The sequence below is a fragment of the Scylla paramamosain genome, chromosome 24, assembly GCF_035594125.1.
Source record: "Scylla paramamosain isolate STU-SP2022 chromosome 24, ASM3559412v1, whole genome shotgun sequence".
In the NCBI taxonomy this organism is placed as follows: Eukaryota; Metazoa; Arthropoda; class Malacostraca; order Decapoda; family Portunidae; genus Scylla; species Scylla paramamosain.
In genome coordinates, this window is record NC_087174.1 from 9,347,216 (window position 1) to 9,367,576 (window position 20,361).

Sequence of the window (20,361 nt, forward strand, 5' to 3'; positions counted from 1 at the left end):
AGGGAAACACTAATAAAAACGGACGTGGTTAAGGGAGTGTTAAAAAACGTAAATAAACAAACAAATAATGATAATAGTAATGTGTTAGAAACTGCAGCGCATACCCAGTTGGACACGGATGCAAGTAATATTGCAAGCAACATCTGTAATAATAATTAGAGCGTCCAAAATGGAGCTTATGTTGCTATTTTAAGCATGGGGCCATATTTTGAAACGCTATACGGTCTTCAAAGGCTATAGAAACACGGGCAATTATCTCTAGGAACATGGAAACACCCTTGAAAACTCAACTCCTTTTCAGATAAGATAAGGCTCTGCAGCTATTGGGAATACGATTGAAAGTACTGTTGGCTTGTTATCACAGTCATGCCAACCTTATTCAAATTATGCATCTTTGATAGAATAGGCTTAAGAAAGGCTCACTCAGTTAAAAAAAAAAAAAGAACTACCACATACAGACTTAATATCTTTTTTATAGCTTCCCTTATGTTATGAATTATAGGCTTGATCGCAGTGTATAGACGGTGTGTGTGTGTGTGTGTGTGTGTGTGTGTGTGACGATATAAGGCTATGACACACACACACACACACACACACATAGCGAGGCTCGGGATGGAGACAAGGATAAAGGGATAAGAAGGGGAGAAAGGAAAATAGCAAGGAAGAATCAGGAAGGGGAGAGGCTCTGGAGGTCTGGAGGTAGATCCACTCAGTGCCACCCCCATGAGAAACCAATGGTCGTGTCGCTTACCTGGGGATACAAGTAAAGATATGTTCCTGTAAATTGCCAGACAAGTGTTTTCAGTTCCATCAAGTCTTTTTTTTTTTTTTTTTCTTTTAAGTAATCTGATCCAAGAAAAAAATAGCAAAAACTAAGATGTCTGAAGGAAAGTTAGGCTTCGCAGCAAGAAACGAAACTGACGTGACGTGGCTCGCATGAGATGACCAGGAAGTGTTGGCCCAAAACCAGCATCTCTTACAGTCTTGCATACTGCCGGGATCCAAGAAAGCGAGGAAGAGAGGAGGTAAGTGAGCGAGGAAACACCTTTGCGATGCAGATGTGTAAAGAAACGGATAAATTAGGAGACAGATGTGTAATGAAAAAAAAAAGAGGAAAAATTTGAAGCCAATGTGTAAAGAAAACAGAGACAACCGACAGACGAATGACTTAGACAGGAAGAATAGAAGCTTGTTGTCAGGGCGGAATGGAGAAAGAATGAACAGGAAGAGGGGAGTACTATTAAAATCCCAGCGGAAAGAAAGGACGAGGATGTATGGGAGATGTGATAAGTCAGACAGCGTGGAATATAGGACAAGGAGACAAAATGAGGTACTGGGAAGTGAGATATCCTTGAGAAGTGAGAAATTTAATGAGGTAATGAGGGACGAAATTAGAGAAAACGGAGATACAGTCAGTCAGAGAGAACGGTAGCCTGAGAGAGAGAGAGAGAGAGAGAGAGAGAGAGAATCACACTAGCCACTGTGACATACACGTGCAAGATAAACATAGTGCAGAATTTCACGCCAATCGAAGCAGAGAATGGGAGGACACAGCTGGCGGCGCCTCGGTTCACACGAAGGACCACACACCAGCGCCTCCTCCTGCAGCACCTCCATCATCACCCACGGCAGACCATAATTATCCTGAAACACGTCTGCGCCACACTTCCACTAGTTTCAAAATTCTCTGATCGAAGCTACACAGGTTTGTAAGACTGTTTTTATGCTTGCAGTGACAAATTAACGAGATTTCTTCGTTTTTAATAGGAAAATCAATCTTGACAACTTAGCTAATCATTTCTGTGGCCTTGGAAAATAGTTGTGGTGAGAGAGCGAAGCGTTTCTGAATATAGGCACTGTGACACGTTGTTCTCTCATTAGGGTTATCTTCAAAGACCATAGAGATGATAGTGAATTTTTTTTTCCGTATGAAACTGGAGAATTCTTGCTAAATCATCTCCAAAATCATGAAAGTAGACTCAGTGACACATTGTTCTCTTATTAGGACTGTTTTCAAAGACCACATAAATAATTAGTTGAGTTCTCAAGTGTGTTTATACATTTAGCATCTATACAACAATTATCTACGACCGAGTTGCTATTTTCTATTTTTATAATGGAGACCTGATACTCATATATTTTCAGTCTTGAGAAAAACGTGAAATATTCATATATCTCTTGTAATTAATTGTCGTGGGTGTCAGGGTACCTCAAAAGCTCCCGGAAGGATGCGTGAAACTTAGAAATGACTGCGAACCACTGGTCTTATCCACATACTGCTCAAGTGGAGCACGACCTTATTCTAATATTGCCTAGAAAGAAAGCACGGTCTGATCCCAGCATTGCCAGGAAAGAAGGCACTCTTAGCACAGCATAATCCGAATACATTTGTGTGTGTGTGTGTGTGTGTGTGTGTGTGTGTGTGTGTGTGTGTGTGAATGCAAGAACTTTCACACGCAAACAAGCAGGGTGGTGTAAACCGGTTTAAATTGCTTATTATTCTCCAAGGTTTTGACGTCTTAACTCATTCTAACAGGCTATGATGGAAGTTATTGGTGTTTGCGTCACTCTAATGAGAGTTAACCAACGATGGCGTACAAGCGAGGGGAATACACTCATGAAAATCTTGCTAATAGTCTATGTGGCCTTATGAGAGAACAAAGTATTAGATAAAAAACAAAAAAACAAGAAAACTTTTGATTCCCAGATCACTGCTGCTAAAAGTCTGAGAAAGAAAGCAAAGAAGTACAGTCATTTGGAGAAGGTACTGCAGGGAACGAAAAAAAAAAAAAAATCTACAGAAGTTTCTCGCGTGACTATTGCAACTTTGATGGTTAATGATACAGTGCTTAGTGAATAAAACAGAGTACCTTCTTGCAAACTACTAGGAGGATTAGTAATTTCCTATGCATCTTTAGGCTCTTATGAGGACTATTTTCAAAGGCCACATAATTTAATAGCCGGCTTTTCACTGGTGTTTTTCCCACTGATAATGAAGAGGCCTGGTTAAAGTATCACTAAAACTATGAAAATACAGCCTTGAAAACTCCTATAATTTCCACTAAAGCCTGTTAAAAGGATCTTAGTTAATGTGTCACTAAAACTATGAAAATACAGCCTTGAAAATACCTACAACTAAAGACTGTCAAAAGAATCTAAATTATCAATAAAACCATGAAAACATCCTTGAAAACACCAATAATTTCCACCAAACTCTGCTAAAAAGTTGTCGAAATATGACGGAGAAACATTTCAACAATACAGTCCTACGTAAGTCTTCCTCAAAGTTTTCCACGCCGCCTAGGAGTGACCACTGCAATACCTTACGACCGTCACCAGCAGGGCCAGAGATTCAAGTGAACTGCCCAACTCAGCTTGTTTAAACACGCCAACTTTCGACATTAAAAAATTAAACTTTGCCGCTATTTAATGTTTAATGTCCTCGTGGAAAAGAAGAAAGGAAAGAACAGAGAGAGAGAGAGAGAGAGAGAGAGAGAGAGAGAGAGAGAGAGAGAGAGAGAGAGAGAGAGAGAGAGCCTGAAAGATCAAAATGTTAATGTGATCTTCCCGGTGACTGGATCCACACCTGCAGAAATACGAAAGGTGAAAAAAATCCTCCTCATCCAACAAAATTTACACGTCTTGATTACTTTTTTTTTTCTTTCTGTCTGTCTTTATTTATGTTTCTCTCTCTCTCTCTCTCTCTCTCTCTCTCTCTCTCTCTCTCTCTCTCTCTCTCTCTCTCTCTCTCTCTGTCTTTTCTTCTGTCTTTCCTTCTCTTCTCCTCCACCTCCTCCTCCTCCTCTTCTTCTTCTTCTTCTTCTTCTTCTTCTTCTTCTTCTTCTTCTTCTTCTTCTTTTTTCTTTTTCTTCTTTTTCCTTTTCTTTTTCTTCTTCTTCTTCTTCTTTAATCATACACGATGTCTATTTACCATTTACGTTTCACCACCAATACTCCAGCATCTCTCAATCCTCATTCAATATGTTTATGCATAAAAATCTAAATTTTTCATAGATCTATTACTTGAAATATCTTTTCGTCTCATGTTTATTGACTGGAAGGGAGAGAGAGAGAGAGAGAGAGAGAGAGAGAGAGAGAGAGAGAGAGAGAGAGAGAGAGAGAGAGAGAGAGAGAGAGAGAGATCAGTGAAGAGCAAAGAAATCAGTGGCACTCCTTGCGATTAAGAGAGGGCCCAAAATACCTCACCTTCGATTACGCTGAGAGGCGCTGGAGAGGAGGAGGCATGGAGGACAGGACACTCACCGGGGAGCCTGCGATCTCATGGCCCGTATTCTGAAACACTTCTGCGCCGCACCTCCACTATTTCAAAAGACTCTAGTTAAAGCTACACGGGTTTTTATAAGTGTATTTTAAGGTTGTAATAACAGATGATGATTTTTGCATTATTTACGGGAGAAACACTCTTCAGAACCCAGCTAATCTTCTTTGTGGCCTTAGAAAATAGTCGTGGTGAGATAGCAAGGCGTTTCTGAATACGGGCTCTTCTTGTATCATAAGAGGAAATCGTAGCGGTGTACGGGCTAGAAGACACTGGGACACTTCTCGCGAGCTACACAGGAGGGCGGGTTTTCAGTAGCCCGGATGGAAGAAGGGTCCTTAAGGGCTCTCGAAGGCTCACCCGCTCACGCAGCAAGAACCACCTAACAAAGGAGGGCCAGGCTGACCTTTACGTAAAGACACGCAGGGTATTAAGACACATGCGTCCTTAATATTTCGGTGTTATCAGATATGTTCGTAGCAGTATGTAAGACACGGTTGCCTTAGATAAATTAAAATGCATAAAGGAAATAGTATAGTGGAGGTATAACGGAAATATCAAGGAGTCCTTGATATTTCCGTGTTATCGAATATATTTGTTGCAATATGTAAGACACGCTTCCCTCAGATAAACTAAGGTAAAATGGAAATAATATTATGAAATAGGAGTCCTGAATATTTCGATGTTATCAGATATGTTCGTTGTATTGTGTAAGAAACATAAGACAAAAACATATTGGAAATTACGAAATACGAGTCCTAAATATTCCGATATTATCAATAATGCTCGTCAATATGCAGGAGACGCCACCCTTCGATGAATTGATTGTTAAAACTTTATTTTTTTAATTCCACGTAAAGAAGCCAAGAGATAGATGAGCTGTCTAAATTAAAGATCAGTGAAAAATAAATATAAAACGTTTTATTGTTTATTTTCCGTGCATATATATATATTATATATATATATATATATATATATATATATATATATATATATATATATATATATATATATATATATATATATATATATATATATATATATATAAGTGCATTACCGCGGGAGGACATATTGCATTTTTATTTGTTATTTATTTATTTATTTTTTTTATTTACTTCACTTTTTACGTACTGGGACCCAGGGCAGGTGCCCTGCATGCCCTTTGACAAACACGTTTCTACCTAAAGTACGTCAATTTTGTACAACGTATGACTCAAAAGGCAAATCGTTGCTCCTTCAGCCCAATGTTAATAGGGTGCTCTGTTAACCTTGCTTCGGCCTTACCTTTAGTGTGCATACTCACAAATATACATGAATTCTGATTATGTATACGAATAACTATCTCCTTATGCTATGCTACTGAAAAGTGGTGGTGCAGGCTGGGAAGGAGACGCGAGATTGATTGATTGATTAATTGGGTTTTACACAGCAACAACGCCATATGGACACCGAACCCTTCACCCAAGGCCGAGTGAATACAACGGCAGATCATAAGCAGGCCGCCAAAAAATAGTACTTACATGGATGCCGCAGACGAGCCTTCGTCTTTGCTGCCCTGTGCCTGGTATATGATGCAGGTGACCACAAACATTTTTGTAGAGAGCAGCAGATGTGTTGCTGATTGTTCTTCTTTTGTGATACTTTGTGAATACGCCTCAAACCCGCGCCGAAGTGACTTCTACAGCTGAGTGATGAAGGATGCTGTGCGGAGCTGTTAAGGAGCTGTGCAGGGAGGCTCTACAGCAGGGTGATTAAGATGCTGTGCGGGGCTGTTAAGGGAACATTCATGAATTGGGAATGGCGCAAGAGATAGGACAGTATTGTGAAACGTTTCGGTGCTTTATCTCCATTATTTTTAACAGGCTGTAGTGGAAGTTAGTGTGTTTTCATGATCGCTTAACAAGGTTTGTGCACCATTTAATGGAAAAACAGCCGCAAGAACATGACTAATCGCTTTTGTGCCTTCGATAAAGTGTCTTCATGAGGAAGGTGGAATGACAAAAATAAATAAAACATTAAAAAATGCGAACAATACAGGTGCTAAATAATAGTGTGTGTGTGTGTGTGTGTGTGTGTGTGTGTGTGTGTGTGTGTGTGTGTGTGTGTGTGTGTGTGTGTGTGTGTGTGTGAGTAAAGCAATCCCATGTAAAAAAAAAGATAAAATACATATAAATGAACAGCTTACATTTCAAGGAATAAGACAAGCTATATTCAACCCCATTTCCATATCAAGTCATTTTCGTCACGGTCTCTGCAGGGAGTCACGTGTCTCGAGGGATCAGTTATAACATTATTCCTCTCTGCAGGTGCTTTCCTTTGCCGCGCCCTGTCCCGCCCCGCTCCTTCACTGCTTGCTTTGCCCTCGTCCCCGTCCCCTCTCCTCCCCTCCCCAAACCCCTTCACCACAAAAGAAAGGATGGGAGGTATAGAAAGAAGCATAATAGTCCTTTTGTGGTTTATTTATATAATTTCTATTGTTTATATATGGTTTTATTTTGGGTATACCTTGCACACACACACACACACACACACACACACACACACACACACACACACACACACACACACACACACACTCATTTTGTACCTGTATGGTTCGTATTCTCATTTTTGTTTTTCAACGATAGTGTTTCATGTGCTGGTCCACAGCTATGGAAATCCTTACCTTTAGATACTAAAAATATCTCTCATACAGCTAATCTATCTCAGTTTAAGAGAAAGTAAAACAATATTTATTCATTAGTCAGAACTCGTAATAGTGTGCGTCATTATAAATCTTGAACTGAAAAGTAACGTATTTGTAATATAAGTTGTTCTTAATTTATTACCATAGCAATTGATTTTTATCTATTTGTTAATCTTATTATTATTATTATTATTATTATTATTATTATTATTATTATTATTGTTGTTGTTGTTGTTGTTGTTGTTGTTGTTGTTGTTGTTGTTGTTGTTGTTGTTGTTGTTGTTGTTGTTGTTGTTGTTGTTGTTGTTGTTGTTGTTGTTGTTGTTATTATTATTATTATTATTATTATTATTATTATTATTATTATTATTATTATTATTATTATTATTATTATTATTATTATTATTATTATTATTATTATCATCATCATTATTAGCCATTAATAATTATTTTTATTAGCAACAGTATTGCATAGTAATAAATATTTTTTTGTTTTGCCTTTACGTAATAATTTACATTTACGTAATAATTTACATTCACATTTACGTAATAATTAACTGTTATTAGCATTTATGTCTAAAGTATGTATTATCATTAATTTTTCTCTTTATTGTCTTGTAATCACAGATTAGTATAAATTTATCTGAATCAGTTTGCCTGTACGCATGCATTCAATAATTCTAAAAATAATGTCATCAGTCAGAGAGTCTCGGCTCGACAGGCATGCCTTTTGCTTGTGGAGGCCAGCTTTCTTTTTGCAGTCTCCTTGTTTTATTATGTTCTTATGTTCTTTAAGAGTGATAGGTGAATAAACTAACTATATAACTAACTAGCTAACTACCGAACTAACTAAATAAACAAATGAATAAATAAGTAGGTAGAAAATTAATAAAGAAATACATGAAGAAAGAAAGATTATAAACAAAACTATTGACTTGTGTACAGTGATTACTGATTCATCTCTTGCATCTCTTTAAACTGCTGCTGAATTCAAATGCGTGTTCAAAGGAGTCAGTGCAGCCTTACTCATTGCACTGAGAAGACGATTTTGTGTCCTTTATTGCTGCCGGCTAAGAATGACTAATCCGTGGTTGAAGTCAGTGATTAATCTCTTACGTCACTGAATATTGTTTGGTTGTTTGGCAAAAGTGCATCATTCAATAACAGATTGCCCTTTACCTTGCCTAGTGTGGCGTGCTCGATGTAAACAGTGAACATGGTAATAATAGTGACCGTTATATTGTTGAAATTGTTATTGATTGATTTGAATAATAGCTGCCACTGAAGTCACATACGTAATTACATGAGTCAGCCCTACATGCACTAGAGGATAACAGTGTGTCCTTTGTTTTTCACAGTGCAGACTACCTAAATAGTGGTTGTTACATAGCTAAGGTCGTTATTGATTTATCTTTTGCCACGTTGAATAGTTTAAGTTACTGTTGACTTCACATGAGTATTATATGAGTCAGTCCTTCATGTAGTATTTAAAGAATAACAGCTTGTCCTTTTTCGTAGTATAAACCAGCTAATTTATATAATGTTTCTCTAAACTGTGGTTGTTACATAGCATCGTTGAGTAGTTTAAGCTGCTATTGAATTGACATGCATAATTATAAGAATCAGCCGTGCATGCACTAGGAGGTAACAACTTGTCCTTTATTTTTCCTTGTGCAGACTAGTGGGTGTTACATAGTTAAAGTTGTTATTGGTTCAGCTATTACAATGTTAGACAGTTTAAGTTGCTACTGAGTTCACATGCGTAATTATATGAATCAGCCCTACATGGACTAAAGGATAACAACTTTTATTTTCTAGTGCTAGCTAATCTATATATATAATGGTTCCTAAAAAGTGGCTGATTAAACTTTTACATCACTGGACAGTTTAAATTGCGGTTGGGTTCACAGCCGTAATTATATGAATGAGCCCTACATGCACTAAATGATAACAACTTTTCCTTTGTGTTTTTCATAGTGCAAAGTGACTAATCTATACAATGGTCCCTAAGAAATGGTTGTTACGTAGTTAAGATCGTTCTGATTTATCTTTTTTACATTAGTGGATAGACTAAGCAACTGTTGAATTCACATTCGCTAATTTGACAGTTTGTCCTTATTATTTTTTTTTTCTTGTTCTATTGCAGTGAACCCGTTCTCGAGGTGAACCGGCGGCGGCACTCGGCGCGGCGCCACATACCGCTTCTCCCCGCCCCTCCCCGCCAGTCAGTCAACACCAGCTGATTGTGGTGTCTACACGCCTCCTTGGCAGTCGACACCGCGCCCACACTTGAAAATACATCACCAGGACTAAGGAAGAGCATACGCGGACTCCTCAGCAAGCGTGTGAGCGGCGTCAAGGTCAAAAGAAAAAGTGTGAGAGCAGGCTAACGGTAGTGGTCGTGGCATTTCCTTCCTCCTGGCGAGGAGCGAAAGTGATCCTGTCCTACCTCCCTCCCTCACTCACTCGCCTCCCTCCTCACTGCAGACATGGACACCTCATCCCGCGTGGTTATTCTCTCTGCTGTCAGGACGCCCATTGGTTAGTGCTGGAATTAAGTTCAAGTATTTAGTATATTAGGAAATGCATCTTTGGATATTGAAAATGTGTTTTCATCCAAGGGCTAAGTTAGGCTTCGATTCATTCGCTTAATTTCGTTGCGCGTCCCTTCATTGTGTTGATGATTTGCATAAAGTAAAAGCATCATATTTTGACCAGAAATTAAGTGTTTTGGATTTTTTGATGCAAGAATTATAAGTGGAGTGGTCTATTGGAAAGTAATTTGTAGCCCTTGTATGAACATGTTTAACAGTAGATATGATAACTTTGAGTAACTAACAATTATTGTTAGTGTAGTTTTTGGTTCTCTTTGGTTACTGGTGATTTTAGTTTAGGCCATTATCCATTTTGGCTGTTTTTTTTATTTTTTATTTTAGCTTGAACATTTAATATATTGTCAGGGTGTTTTATAATAGCCCAAAGATGTGTAGGTCATGAACCAATTTAGCTATTTTTAGTTTAGGTTGGAAGATACAAAGGTTGTGATTCAGTTTGGATAACTGATCTTTGGGCAGTTGTTGATCCTAGGTTGGAAGATATTTAGTCTGTGATCTGATTTAGCTTCTATGAAGTTAGATGTTCTGAGATGTCCCTGCCAGTTTTTTTCATCCCCCCTCCCCCAGCTGCTAACTGTACAAGGGCCTTATCTGTCCATGTATGGAGTATGCTTCACATGTCTGGGGGGATACTGCTCTTTTAGACAGGATGGAATCAAAAGCTTTTCGTCTCAACTCCTCAGACTGTCTTCAGCCCCTCTCTCTTTGCTTCTCATCACTGAATCAAAAGCTTTTCGTCTCAACTCCTCAAACTGTCTTCAGCCCTCTCTCATCGCTTCTCATCACTGCAGTGTTGCATCTCTAGCTGTCTTCTGCTATTTACATGCTAACTGCTCTTCTGATCTTGCTAACTGCATGCCTTTACTCCTCCCATGGCCTTGCTGCATAAGACTGTCTTTCTCTCACCCCTATTCTGTCCACCTCTCTAATGCAAGAGTTAACTGATATTCTCAGTCCTTCATCCCTTACTCTGGTAAACTCTAGAACTCCCTGCCTGCTTCTGTATTTCCACCTTCCTATGACTTGAATTCCTTCAAGAGGGGGGTTTCTTTCAAGACACTTATCCTTCAGTTTTTTACTACTGCTTTGGATCCTGTTTGGGGACTGGTATCTTGGTGGGCTTTTTTTTTTTATTGGATTTTTGTTGCCCTTGGCCAGTGTCCCTCCTACTTAAAAAAAAAAAAAAAGAAAAAAAAAGTAGCACAACCCACATCTCCGAGTGTGACATGGGAGCTGCAGCTGAACATAGCGGAATGTCTGCTTCTGGGTTCTTGTGAACCTTTTTACCACTTCGGATTTGCCTCACCATTTCATAGGAACATTGAGAAATTGATTTCCAGATAAACTGTTGGCCATGTGGCCTTTGCTGGGCCAAGGTACTGAACCTCTGATTGAGGGAACAGACGGACAGTGCCTTAAATACCAGGACTGTTAGGCCCCAAGATCAGTTAGGGGCTTTTGTATTCCTGATCACTACACAGCTTCCTCCCTTCATGTAGACAAGTTTTCCAGTACCATGAGCTCACTAGATTTAATTTTTCATTAGGCTGACTGAACTTCCTGAGATCATTTGGGGTGTTCCCTTCCCAAAACATACAGAAATACATTATATATATATATATATATATATATATATATATATATATATATATATATATATATATATATATATATATATATATATATATATATATATATATATATATATATATATATATATATATATATATATATATATATATATATACACACTACTTGCCACAATGTAGTGCCCCTCTGAGGCACTCCAGAGGAACACTGAGAAATTTACATAAAGGCAAGATGAATGTAGCCATGAGAGGCCTTTGCTGGGGGATTGAATACTTATCTGGATAAACAGGACTCCACCTTTGATGGTGGAACTTCATGTAAGAGCCACTGGCCAAGGGCAACAAAAATTATGAATAAAAAAAATTCACTTATTGCCAGTTCCCATACAGATTTCAGATAGAATGATTAAAAAACAGGATAAGTGTCTTGAAACCTCCCTCTTGGAGAAGTCCAAGTCATAGGAAGGAGGAAATGTAGAAACAGACAGGGAGTTCCAGAGTTTGTCAGAGAAAGGGTTTGAGAATACTGGTTAACTCTTTCTTTAGAGAGGTGGACAGAATAGGGATGAGAGAAAGAAAGTCTTGTGCAAGGAGGCTGCAGGAGAGGAGGCATGCAGTTAGCAAGATCAGAAGATTAGTTAGTGTGCAAATAGCTGTAGAAGATGGCAGCAGATACAACATTGCAGTAATGACCATAAGATCCAAAGATAATTTTGGGGTCTTTGTATTCCTGGTCGTTACACATGTAGAAAATATGACTGTTGCTATTCTGTGCTGGCAGGTACCTTCAATGGGTCATTGTCCTCAATGGCAGCCCACGAGCTGGGTGCTGTGGTGGTGCGAGAGGCCTTGGCACGAGCAAGAGTACCACCAGCAGAGGTGTCTGAGGTGCTGCTTGGACAGGTGAGGTGTGAGACTCCAGGTGAGTGGTACATGGTAACCTGGGGGTGATGGTTTTATTTTACCTTCCTTCATGCTCCTTAATTTGTAGTACATGTTATATACTTGTACGTCTTAGTTTCTTCTCTTGCTGCACTCTAGAATAGATGTTTGTATAGTAAGTGAGCCATGTGCTAGGCCTAAATGTATAAATATGATGCACATTTTCCCTTCTATTGATATTAACTTTTATTGGAAATATGAAATCTAATTATTATTTGTTTTAGCCATAATTGCTAATTTATTCTAGCCACTGTACATAAATTTGTATTATTACCTATGTACATGATGATTATCTTGTACTTTTCATAGATATTGGTTGCTTTCTGCTTCACTTTAAAAGATTTTAGTGTGCTGTATTTTGGTGGAGCCAGATGGAGTATGTGATGTATTGCAGGTCTTGACAGCAGCTCAGGGACAAAATCCTGCAAGGCAAGCAGCTATGGGAGCAGGTGTACCCTACACTGTACCAGCAACAAGTATCAACATGTTGTGTGGCTCAGGGCTCAGGTGAGGTGCAGCCAAATTATATTAACTCAATCGTTCTATGAAAGTTGTTTGTATTAACCCCCATTAAGGTGACTTCTCATCCAAAACAACAAAGGCTGAATTAGTCTTTACTGATGGGTGAGGAATTTACATAGGCTCACCTTATGACTATACTGCATATCTAAACTTTGTAGATCAGTGGTTATGGGATACCAGGCAATCAAGATGGAGGATGCCTCTGTGGTGGTGTGTGGGGGCCAGGAGAGTATGAGCTGTGCCCCTCACTCAGTGCACATGCGTAACGGCACCAAGATGGGCTCAGCCTCCCTGGTGGACACCATGATGGTTGATGGGCTCACTGATGCCTTCCACAACTGCCACATGGGCATCACAGGTAAGGTGCTACCAGTCATAATTTTCACTATGGTCTCAGACTGAAGGTTGCATCATTGTACTCTTGGCAGCCTGCCTGTTAATACTGTCAAAGTGTGTATGTGATATGCTTAAGGGATATGTACTTATTGTTAATAATATTTAGGAGAAGGCTCTGCTAGATACATATTTGGTTGAAGTGAACAGTGATAACTGCATTATTGAGTTTATAAACTCTTAAATTTTGCATACAAGGGAATACTGCTCACTACAAGGTAGGTTACTAAGGTCCATCATTCTTTTTAAGATTAATGGTGTCCCTTTGGTCTCTAGATGTCTTTCATGATTTTCCTTTTCTCCTGAAGATTGTTCAGCAAAGACCGATAGACATCTAGAGAGCAAAGGGACACTGTTAATTTTAAAAAGAATTATGAACCTTAATAACTACTTGCTATCTTATATAGTGAGCAGCACTCCCTCATACACAATATTAATAATATATAGTTACCAAATATTAATTATATGAAACTCACATTTTAGTATATTTAGCTGTACTTACCATCACTCCCTGTGTGTTAATAATGAGTATTTCCAAATTGTAATTCATGCATGTTTTTGAATGAGTAGTTTGCCAGAGTATGATAATGTAACCTTCAATTTCCATGACTGCCAATATAGTTGGTATTTTTTATGATATGATGCCTGCTTCTCAGATCTTTCATGTTATGAAATGTTGTACACCACTATAGTATAATTATGGAAATATTTAAATGGCATTCTTTGTTATATTTCAGCTGAAAACATAGTGAAAAAGTGGAACATTACAAGAGCTCAGCAGGATGCTTTTGCTGCGAAGTCCCAGCAGAAGGTAGAAGAATCTCAAAAAAGTGGACATTTTGATCAGGAAATAGTACCTGTCCTTGTGCCTGGGAAGAAAGGTCCCACAGAGGTGAAAGTGGACGAGTTCCCTCGAGTTGGCACCACTGTGGAGGCGCTAGCCAGGCTCAGGCCGTGCTTCATTACTGTAAGTGTTAGTGCTGACTTGACTCAGCACCACAAGCCTCACCTGTGGCATTGAGAACTTAAGAAATAAATAATAGTTGGCAGAAATAGCAATAAAGTGGATTGCTTATTTATGCATATGCCTAGAATTATAACCACTGACCACGTGAAGTCGTATATAGAGGTAATTCCAGTGACATGCTGAAAGGTATGTAACTTTGCATTATTCAATCATGGAATCATCTTCCAATTATTGGAACTAGTTCTTTGGTTTTTACCACTACCAAAGAAGGGATGAAAGTACAAAAATGAAAGATATTTGTCATGTTCATTCCGTGGGAGGTCTTAAGAACAGATGTCGGATACAAATAGATAGTTTTTCATAGAGTAGTTGGGATTTTTACATTAATCCATTAAAATCTTCCAAATGTTTTAGTGCAGATGTTTATTTCACAGGATGGCTCAGGGTCTGTAACTGCTGGCAACTCCTCAGGCATCAATGATGGGGCAGCAGCTGTGGTCCTGGCAAGGGAGAGTGAGGCAAAGCAGCGTGGCCTGGAGGCAATGGCCCATATAGTGGCTTGGGCTCAGGCTGGGGTGGACCCAACCATCATGGGGACAGGACCAATCCCAGCAGTGAAGGCAGCAGTGAGTTGGGATCCTGTAGTTTTGATACTTTGTTATCTAGGAATGTTAGAGTTGCAGACTGATATTGGATTGTTGCTGTGTAACTGCTCCTGTAAAATATCCTGTGTCAGCCACCTTGTTTGTATTTGCTTAGAACACTAACTTTTTTGTACTTGAATTAAACTGTTATGCAGGCAGATTTTAGATAGGACGAGTGAATGGATGGACAGATGGCAAATGCAGCCCATAACAAGGGGGATGTAAGCAAAATTCTTAGAATCAGCAACCAGGATAGAACAAGAAATAACGGGTTCAAGCTTGAAAAATTTAGGCTTAAGAGAGAGATAGGAAGAAATTGGCTCTCAAATAGAGTGGTAGATGAGTGGAACGGACTCAATAATCATGTTGTTAGTGCTAAGAGATTAGGGAGCTTTAAGAGAAGATTAGACAGGTTTATGGATGGGGATAATAAGTGGAAATAGGTAGGTATATTTTTTTTTTTTTTTTTTTTTTTTTTTTTTTTTTTTTTTTTATGTAAGAAGGACACTGGCCAAGGGCAACAAAAATCAATAAAAAAAATGCCCACTGAAATGCCAGTCCCGTAAAAGGGTCAAGGCAGTGGTCAAAAATTGGTGGATAAGTGTCTTGAAACCTCCCTCTTGAAGGAATTCAAGTCATACAGGGACTGCCATGTGTAAGCCTGGTCGCTTCTTGCAGCTTCCCTTATTTCTTATGTTCTTATGTTCTTATGTTATCACTTGCCTTTCTCTCTCTCTCTCTCTCTCTCTCTCTCTCTCTCTCTCTCTCTCTCTCTCTCTCTCTCTCTCTCTCTCTCCATATGTAAATAATGCTGTCACATTTTTTTCTTTTTTTCCTTGGGAGAATGTCTTTAGTAATAGTCCCAATGAATTAAACATTGTCAATTGCACATACAGCTGAAGAAGGCTGAGTGGAGCATTGATGAGGTGGACTTGTGGGAGCTGAATGAAGCCTTTGCAGCACAGAGCGTGGCTGTTGTCACAGAGCTTGGCCTTGATCCTGAGAAAGTCAATATTTCTGGTGGTGCAATAGCCTTGGGTCATCCTATTGGAGCATCAGGTAAGTTCCCTCCCTATCATGAACCATTTTTCTTAACTATTTTTCTATTAGCTTTGTTTTATAACTATACTATTATGTTGCCTATTCATGATTACATTCACCTTGTTTGTAGCTGTGATCCAGTATTTTGTATAGTAAAATTAAACATACCAGTTCTGCTTTGTGTCAGGTTGGTTTAATACATGAAAAAATAAGGAATAAGCTGAACATTCTTGGTTCTTCCTGATGCAGGAGCACGGGTGCTGGTGACTCTGTTGCATTCCATGGCTCGCTTGAACAAGAAGCGGGGTGTTGCAGCGCTGTGTATTGGAGGTGGCATGGGCATTGCACTGTGTGTCGCTCGGCCCTGATGATGGCAGTGCCTGTTGCCTCGTGATGGTGAATCTCAAGTGCATCTCAGTGGGCTTGAAATGGTTCTTCCACATCTCTAAAGTAGTTTTAAGTGAGGTAATGAAGCTCAAATGTAAGTGCCTTGTATTATTTTGCTATAAACATTGAGGATTATTTGTAGTGAGTTGTTGCAGCTACATATTTTTTGAGGTACAGTTTCCTTGTTATGCCTTGGAGTTGGTTGTTAATGTTAATGGTGGTGGAAATTTTATAAATGGTATAATGGTGTAGTAAAGTAGTTTACAGCAAACTGTAGTATGTATAAGGAAGTCAAGGTGATGTTGACATTTATTCCTCTATCTTGGAACATTCCGGATTCTCTTGAAATTTTTTCTTGCATTGTTAAATATTTATTGTTCTGATTATAAAGTAAATCTAAATTAACTGAATTGTTGTTGTTAGTTGTTATTGTTATTGGAATACAAGATCTTTAGTGATGTTTTTTATCTCAGATCTAACTTAATTTGTTACTTAATTTGTACCTATTGATTTGCTTTATTTTGCTGGAAGCTGGTCATTCTCTTACTTTGTGCATGGAACAGCATGCCACTATCAAGCTACAAAGGTGGGTGGTCCCCTCATTGAACTCCTTGGTCACAAAATTCACTTGTCTCTCTGAACATGCAGTAGCAAATGTACTCTTCCATGGACATTTCACTGAATACTGTTGATGAGGTGGCTGTGCTGGAGTGGTGGTGGTTAGAGTAAGTGTGTAGGAGAAAAGTAGATGTGCTTGTCCACAGGAAACATTGTTTCTTGGTTCTTAATTTCTCACTTCTAGTTGCCTATTTTAATTGAGAAATTGTTATTGAACTGTCAATGTGATACTTTTGGTGCTAGTGTAAACAAATCCTTTTTATGCATGGTATGTTCACAGTTCTTCTGAACACTTTATTAACTAAAACTTTAAGAAAAGATAAATACCTAATTGCCTACTTGGAGCAGCAAGTGAGGTTGTGAAATTTATGAAATGCTAAACTAGTTTCAAAAGTGGTCATTATAGACTGATCTTTTCAATTTATGGTATATTTAGTTTGTTACAGAATTGTGCTAGGTAGAACTTAAGTGATAAAAGAACACTCCTACCATGTTTTTTTTATTCAAAGAACAGGTGCCTTGTGTGGCATAGGATGATCATGAATCCATAGTTTTTATGAAAGGATACAGTTGGTGAGGGTAGAGGGAGTCCACTGAATCTTGCATAACTTCGGTATTTTAAGTACAACACTAACTTTTTTTGAAAGGTGGAGGGAACTCATTAAGTCTTAGATTATTCAAACATTAAAAGTATTTGTTTTTACAGTCCGCCAAAGTTAGAGACATATGGAACAAAGTTGATGGCTAAGCATGCAGGATTGCAAGGAACACTTTTAGAGTAAACTTTTTCTTCCGTTGTAGTAGGTTAGATTCTAAATAATAAAAAAAAATATATAAACAAACATTAAAAATTCTGAACACTGCTTGCTTGAATGTTTTAAATATACAAATATTTTTAAGTTCATTCTTAAGGTTTCAGTTTAATGGAGTTTAGTATTTAGGATCACACAGTAGTCACCAAGGAAAAATAGTCCAACATTAATCTACTGTGGACACAACATTCGTCTCTCAGTACCCTTGTAGGTTTATATGTATACAGTATACAAGTTTAGAATTGCAAGTGTCCTTCATAGGCAAAACCCTTATATTGTGTAATATGTTTCTCAGGACTAGAACAGACATTTTTCTCTTTATTTTTTTTATTTATATACTCCTCAGGACTAGAACAGATCTTTTTCTATTTATTTATCTTTTATTTATATAGTATCAGCTAAGGCATTCCATAGTTCCTGTGCTGCTAGCTAGGATCCCTAGCAGTTTATTAGGTAATTAAAAGTCTGCTCAATTTTCATTACAAGATAAGCTTTTTATTGTTTTTGTTACTGTATTGTTATAGAAAAATGTTACTCCAGAAACACAGCTTAAGGAGTATGCAAACATGATCCTAGTCTAAGTATACATACCTTTCATGAGTACAGACACCAGGTTTTCTTTCTTAAAGTTTTAATCTCTGCTAAGTTCTTGGGTACACATGGAGATTTAAATTTTATTGCTGAATAATTTATTTATCTGACTGTCTTAGTAATCTCTTTACTGAATGATCAGCTGCAGTATCTTTTAACTGTAAGTAATCTCTTAACTGAATGATCAGCTGCAGTATCTTTTAACTGTTTGTTACAGTGCATTCATCAAAAATTTTCATGATCTGTTTGGTGTTGCTAACCCTACTGCCCATGGTTTTGTTGTGTGGTTAATTTTGTTAAATTTAGTAGTAATTGTAGTTATATTTAGTAATGACTGTTTATTGTCATGAGAAAAAATTATTTCATTGTTGGAAAAAGTATGTTCTTATATTCATAAAATGATGGGCTTTCTCTAGCTTATTCTAAGGTTCTAGTGCAGTTATTTGATGATTTCCACTAAGTAAATAGTGTTTCACTGGCAGTTAAGGATTTGAATTTATAATCTTTAATCTACTAATCCATATCACCACTGTGAACAAGTATTTCCAATCTTGTGATGTGACTGAAGATAGTAGTGATAGGAGGGATTAAGAAACTTATCTGCAGTGCAATGATAAGAATGTAATACATGATGATGTTGCAAATTAACAAATGTGAATGTATGTGTTGCTGTTGGAAGGCACAGAAGACCTGAAAAAGTGGAGGTGCCTGAGAGTAAATAATCAAATATGAAGTTAATTCACTGGAATGACCTTATGGTTTGAACAAACAAGACCATAGGTCACAGTATCAAATAAGACATTGCACATGAATGCATTGTGTATTTGTTTTTAGTGTCCTTGCCTCACTGGTGTGATGCCATTTATCAAATGGTAAGTGCAGCCCACTTTCAACAGTGTACATATAATCTTGCATGTATACTATGAAATAGGTTGTGGGTTAGGAAATAAGACTAAAAACTAGTTTTAAGACTGTTAATGAAGTGTGATTATCTGAGTGTGCAACCCTGTTAATGAAGTGTGATTATCTGAGTGTGCAACCCATTTCACTGAGTATTTTTTTCACTTGGTTCCCATCTTAATGTGAGAAAATGCATCACTACTACTAAGGTGGAGGCATCTTCAATAATTAACATTATCAGGCACAAGTGTTATTTACATTTGGGAATAATGTGGAGTTTAGTGCAAGGTATTTCCAGAATAATTAAAGAATTCATGTTACTGGGGCTAAGATGTAACTATTAAAAGATATTACTTAGATAAGGGTTTGTCATGATGAACATAGTATAGAAAGGCATTGATAAGTCTGCAGTGATTACTAAGTGTAGATTTGCTGTGTGTGATTTGGATGCTTAAACATTGAATCTGGGAGTCAGGTTTAGAGTTTTGAATGTAAAAATGTAGATAAAAATTGGAAATACTAAAGGTGAAATGGGTTCATCATGCATTCAGAAGCCTTAGGAAATGTGATTATGACTAGGTGATAACTGCCATGCTTCCTTTGAGAGTATCCTAGGGAATGAGAACCTTCATCAAAATTACTTTTTGTCCATTCAAGCTCTCTATAGTTTGTATCACTGATTCCAATCTAATATTTTGCTAACTGAAGTAAACAAGTTAATTCTTCATTGGGAGAGCATCTCCTCTGCTGATTGGTCATGTATTATATCTCAAAAAATTTTGGCAATTTAACTATTCCTATCAAAATCCTAATTTTTTATTTTTTTTTTTTTGTAAAATAACATATTACACAAGTAATCTGGTATCTTACAAGCATTTCATTATGTACGTATCCTTGTTGCACAATTAAAGGGCACCAGTGTAGCATCTTCCACAAATGTACTGCTTTATCCTGTCATTCTACTCTTGAAAAGCTTTCCTTTTCAGTTATTATTCTTGTTTTTGATCACAAGTAGTTCTTTATAGACTCATCACTCTTTAGTTCTGTGTATTTCTGTTCACATTTAATCACTCCACCCTTTACATTTTAACTACAAGAACTTAATCTTTTTCATAAGTTCCTATCCTGTCATCCATACATGCTTTCATTGCTCTTAACTCCCCCCCACCATTCTGTTGTCACTTGTCTCAATACTATATTGCTGATCCCTTTTTAAGCTGAAGAGGGACAGTGGTTACAGTTCTCAGGGAGAACCTTTGGAGACAGTTGAATTGTGTGTAAATGCCTGGTTTTAGTGTATGATGGAAAAAAAAAGCCAGTGCACATATTGAAAATATGACTTGGTATAGGTTGAGAATGCTTCATCTGGAGTACT

The 20,361-nt window shown here is 37.7% G+C and overlaps 1 protein-coding gene across 1 annotated transcript; it reads left to right on the forward strand.

The window, feature by feature from the left end:
* The first annotated feature begins 1,481 nt into the window (after window positions 1-1,481).
* LOC135112704 (acetyl-CoA acetyltransferase, cytosolic-like) lies at window positions 1,482-19,849 on the forward strand. Its single transcript, XM_064027398.1, has 9 exons — window positions 1,482-1,705; window positions 9,112-9,506; window positions 11,951-12,072; window positions 12,506-12,618; window positions 12,792-12,991; window positions 13,764-13,993; window positions 14,428-14,619; window positions 15,534-15,696; window positions 15,928-19,849. Exons 2-9 carry the CDS (start codon window positions 9,455-9,457, stop codon window positions 16,044-16,046), a joined length of 1,191 nt encoding a protein of 396 aa, XP_063883468.1. The 5' UTR covers window positions 1,482-1,705; window positions 9,112-9,454; the 3' UTR covers window positions 16,047-19,849.
* Window positions 19,850-20,361: the final 512 nt, after the last annotated feature.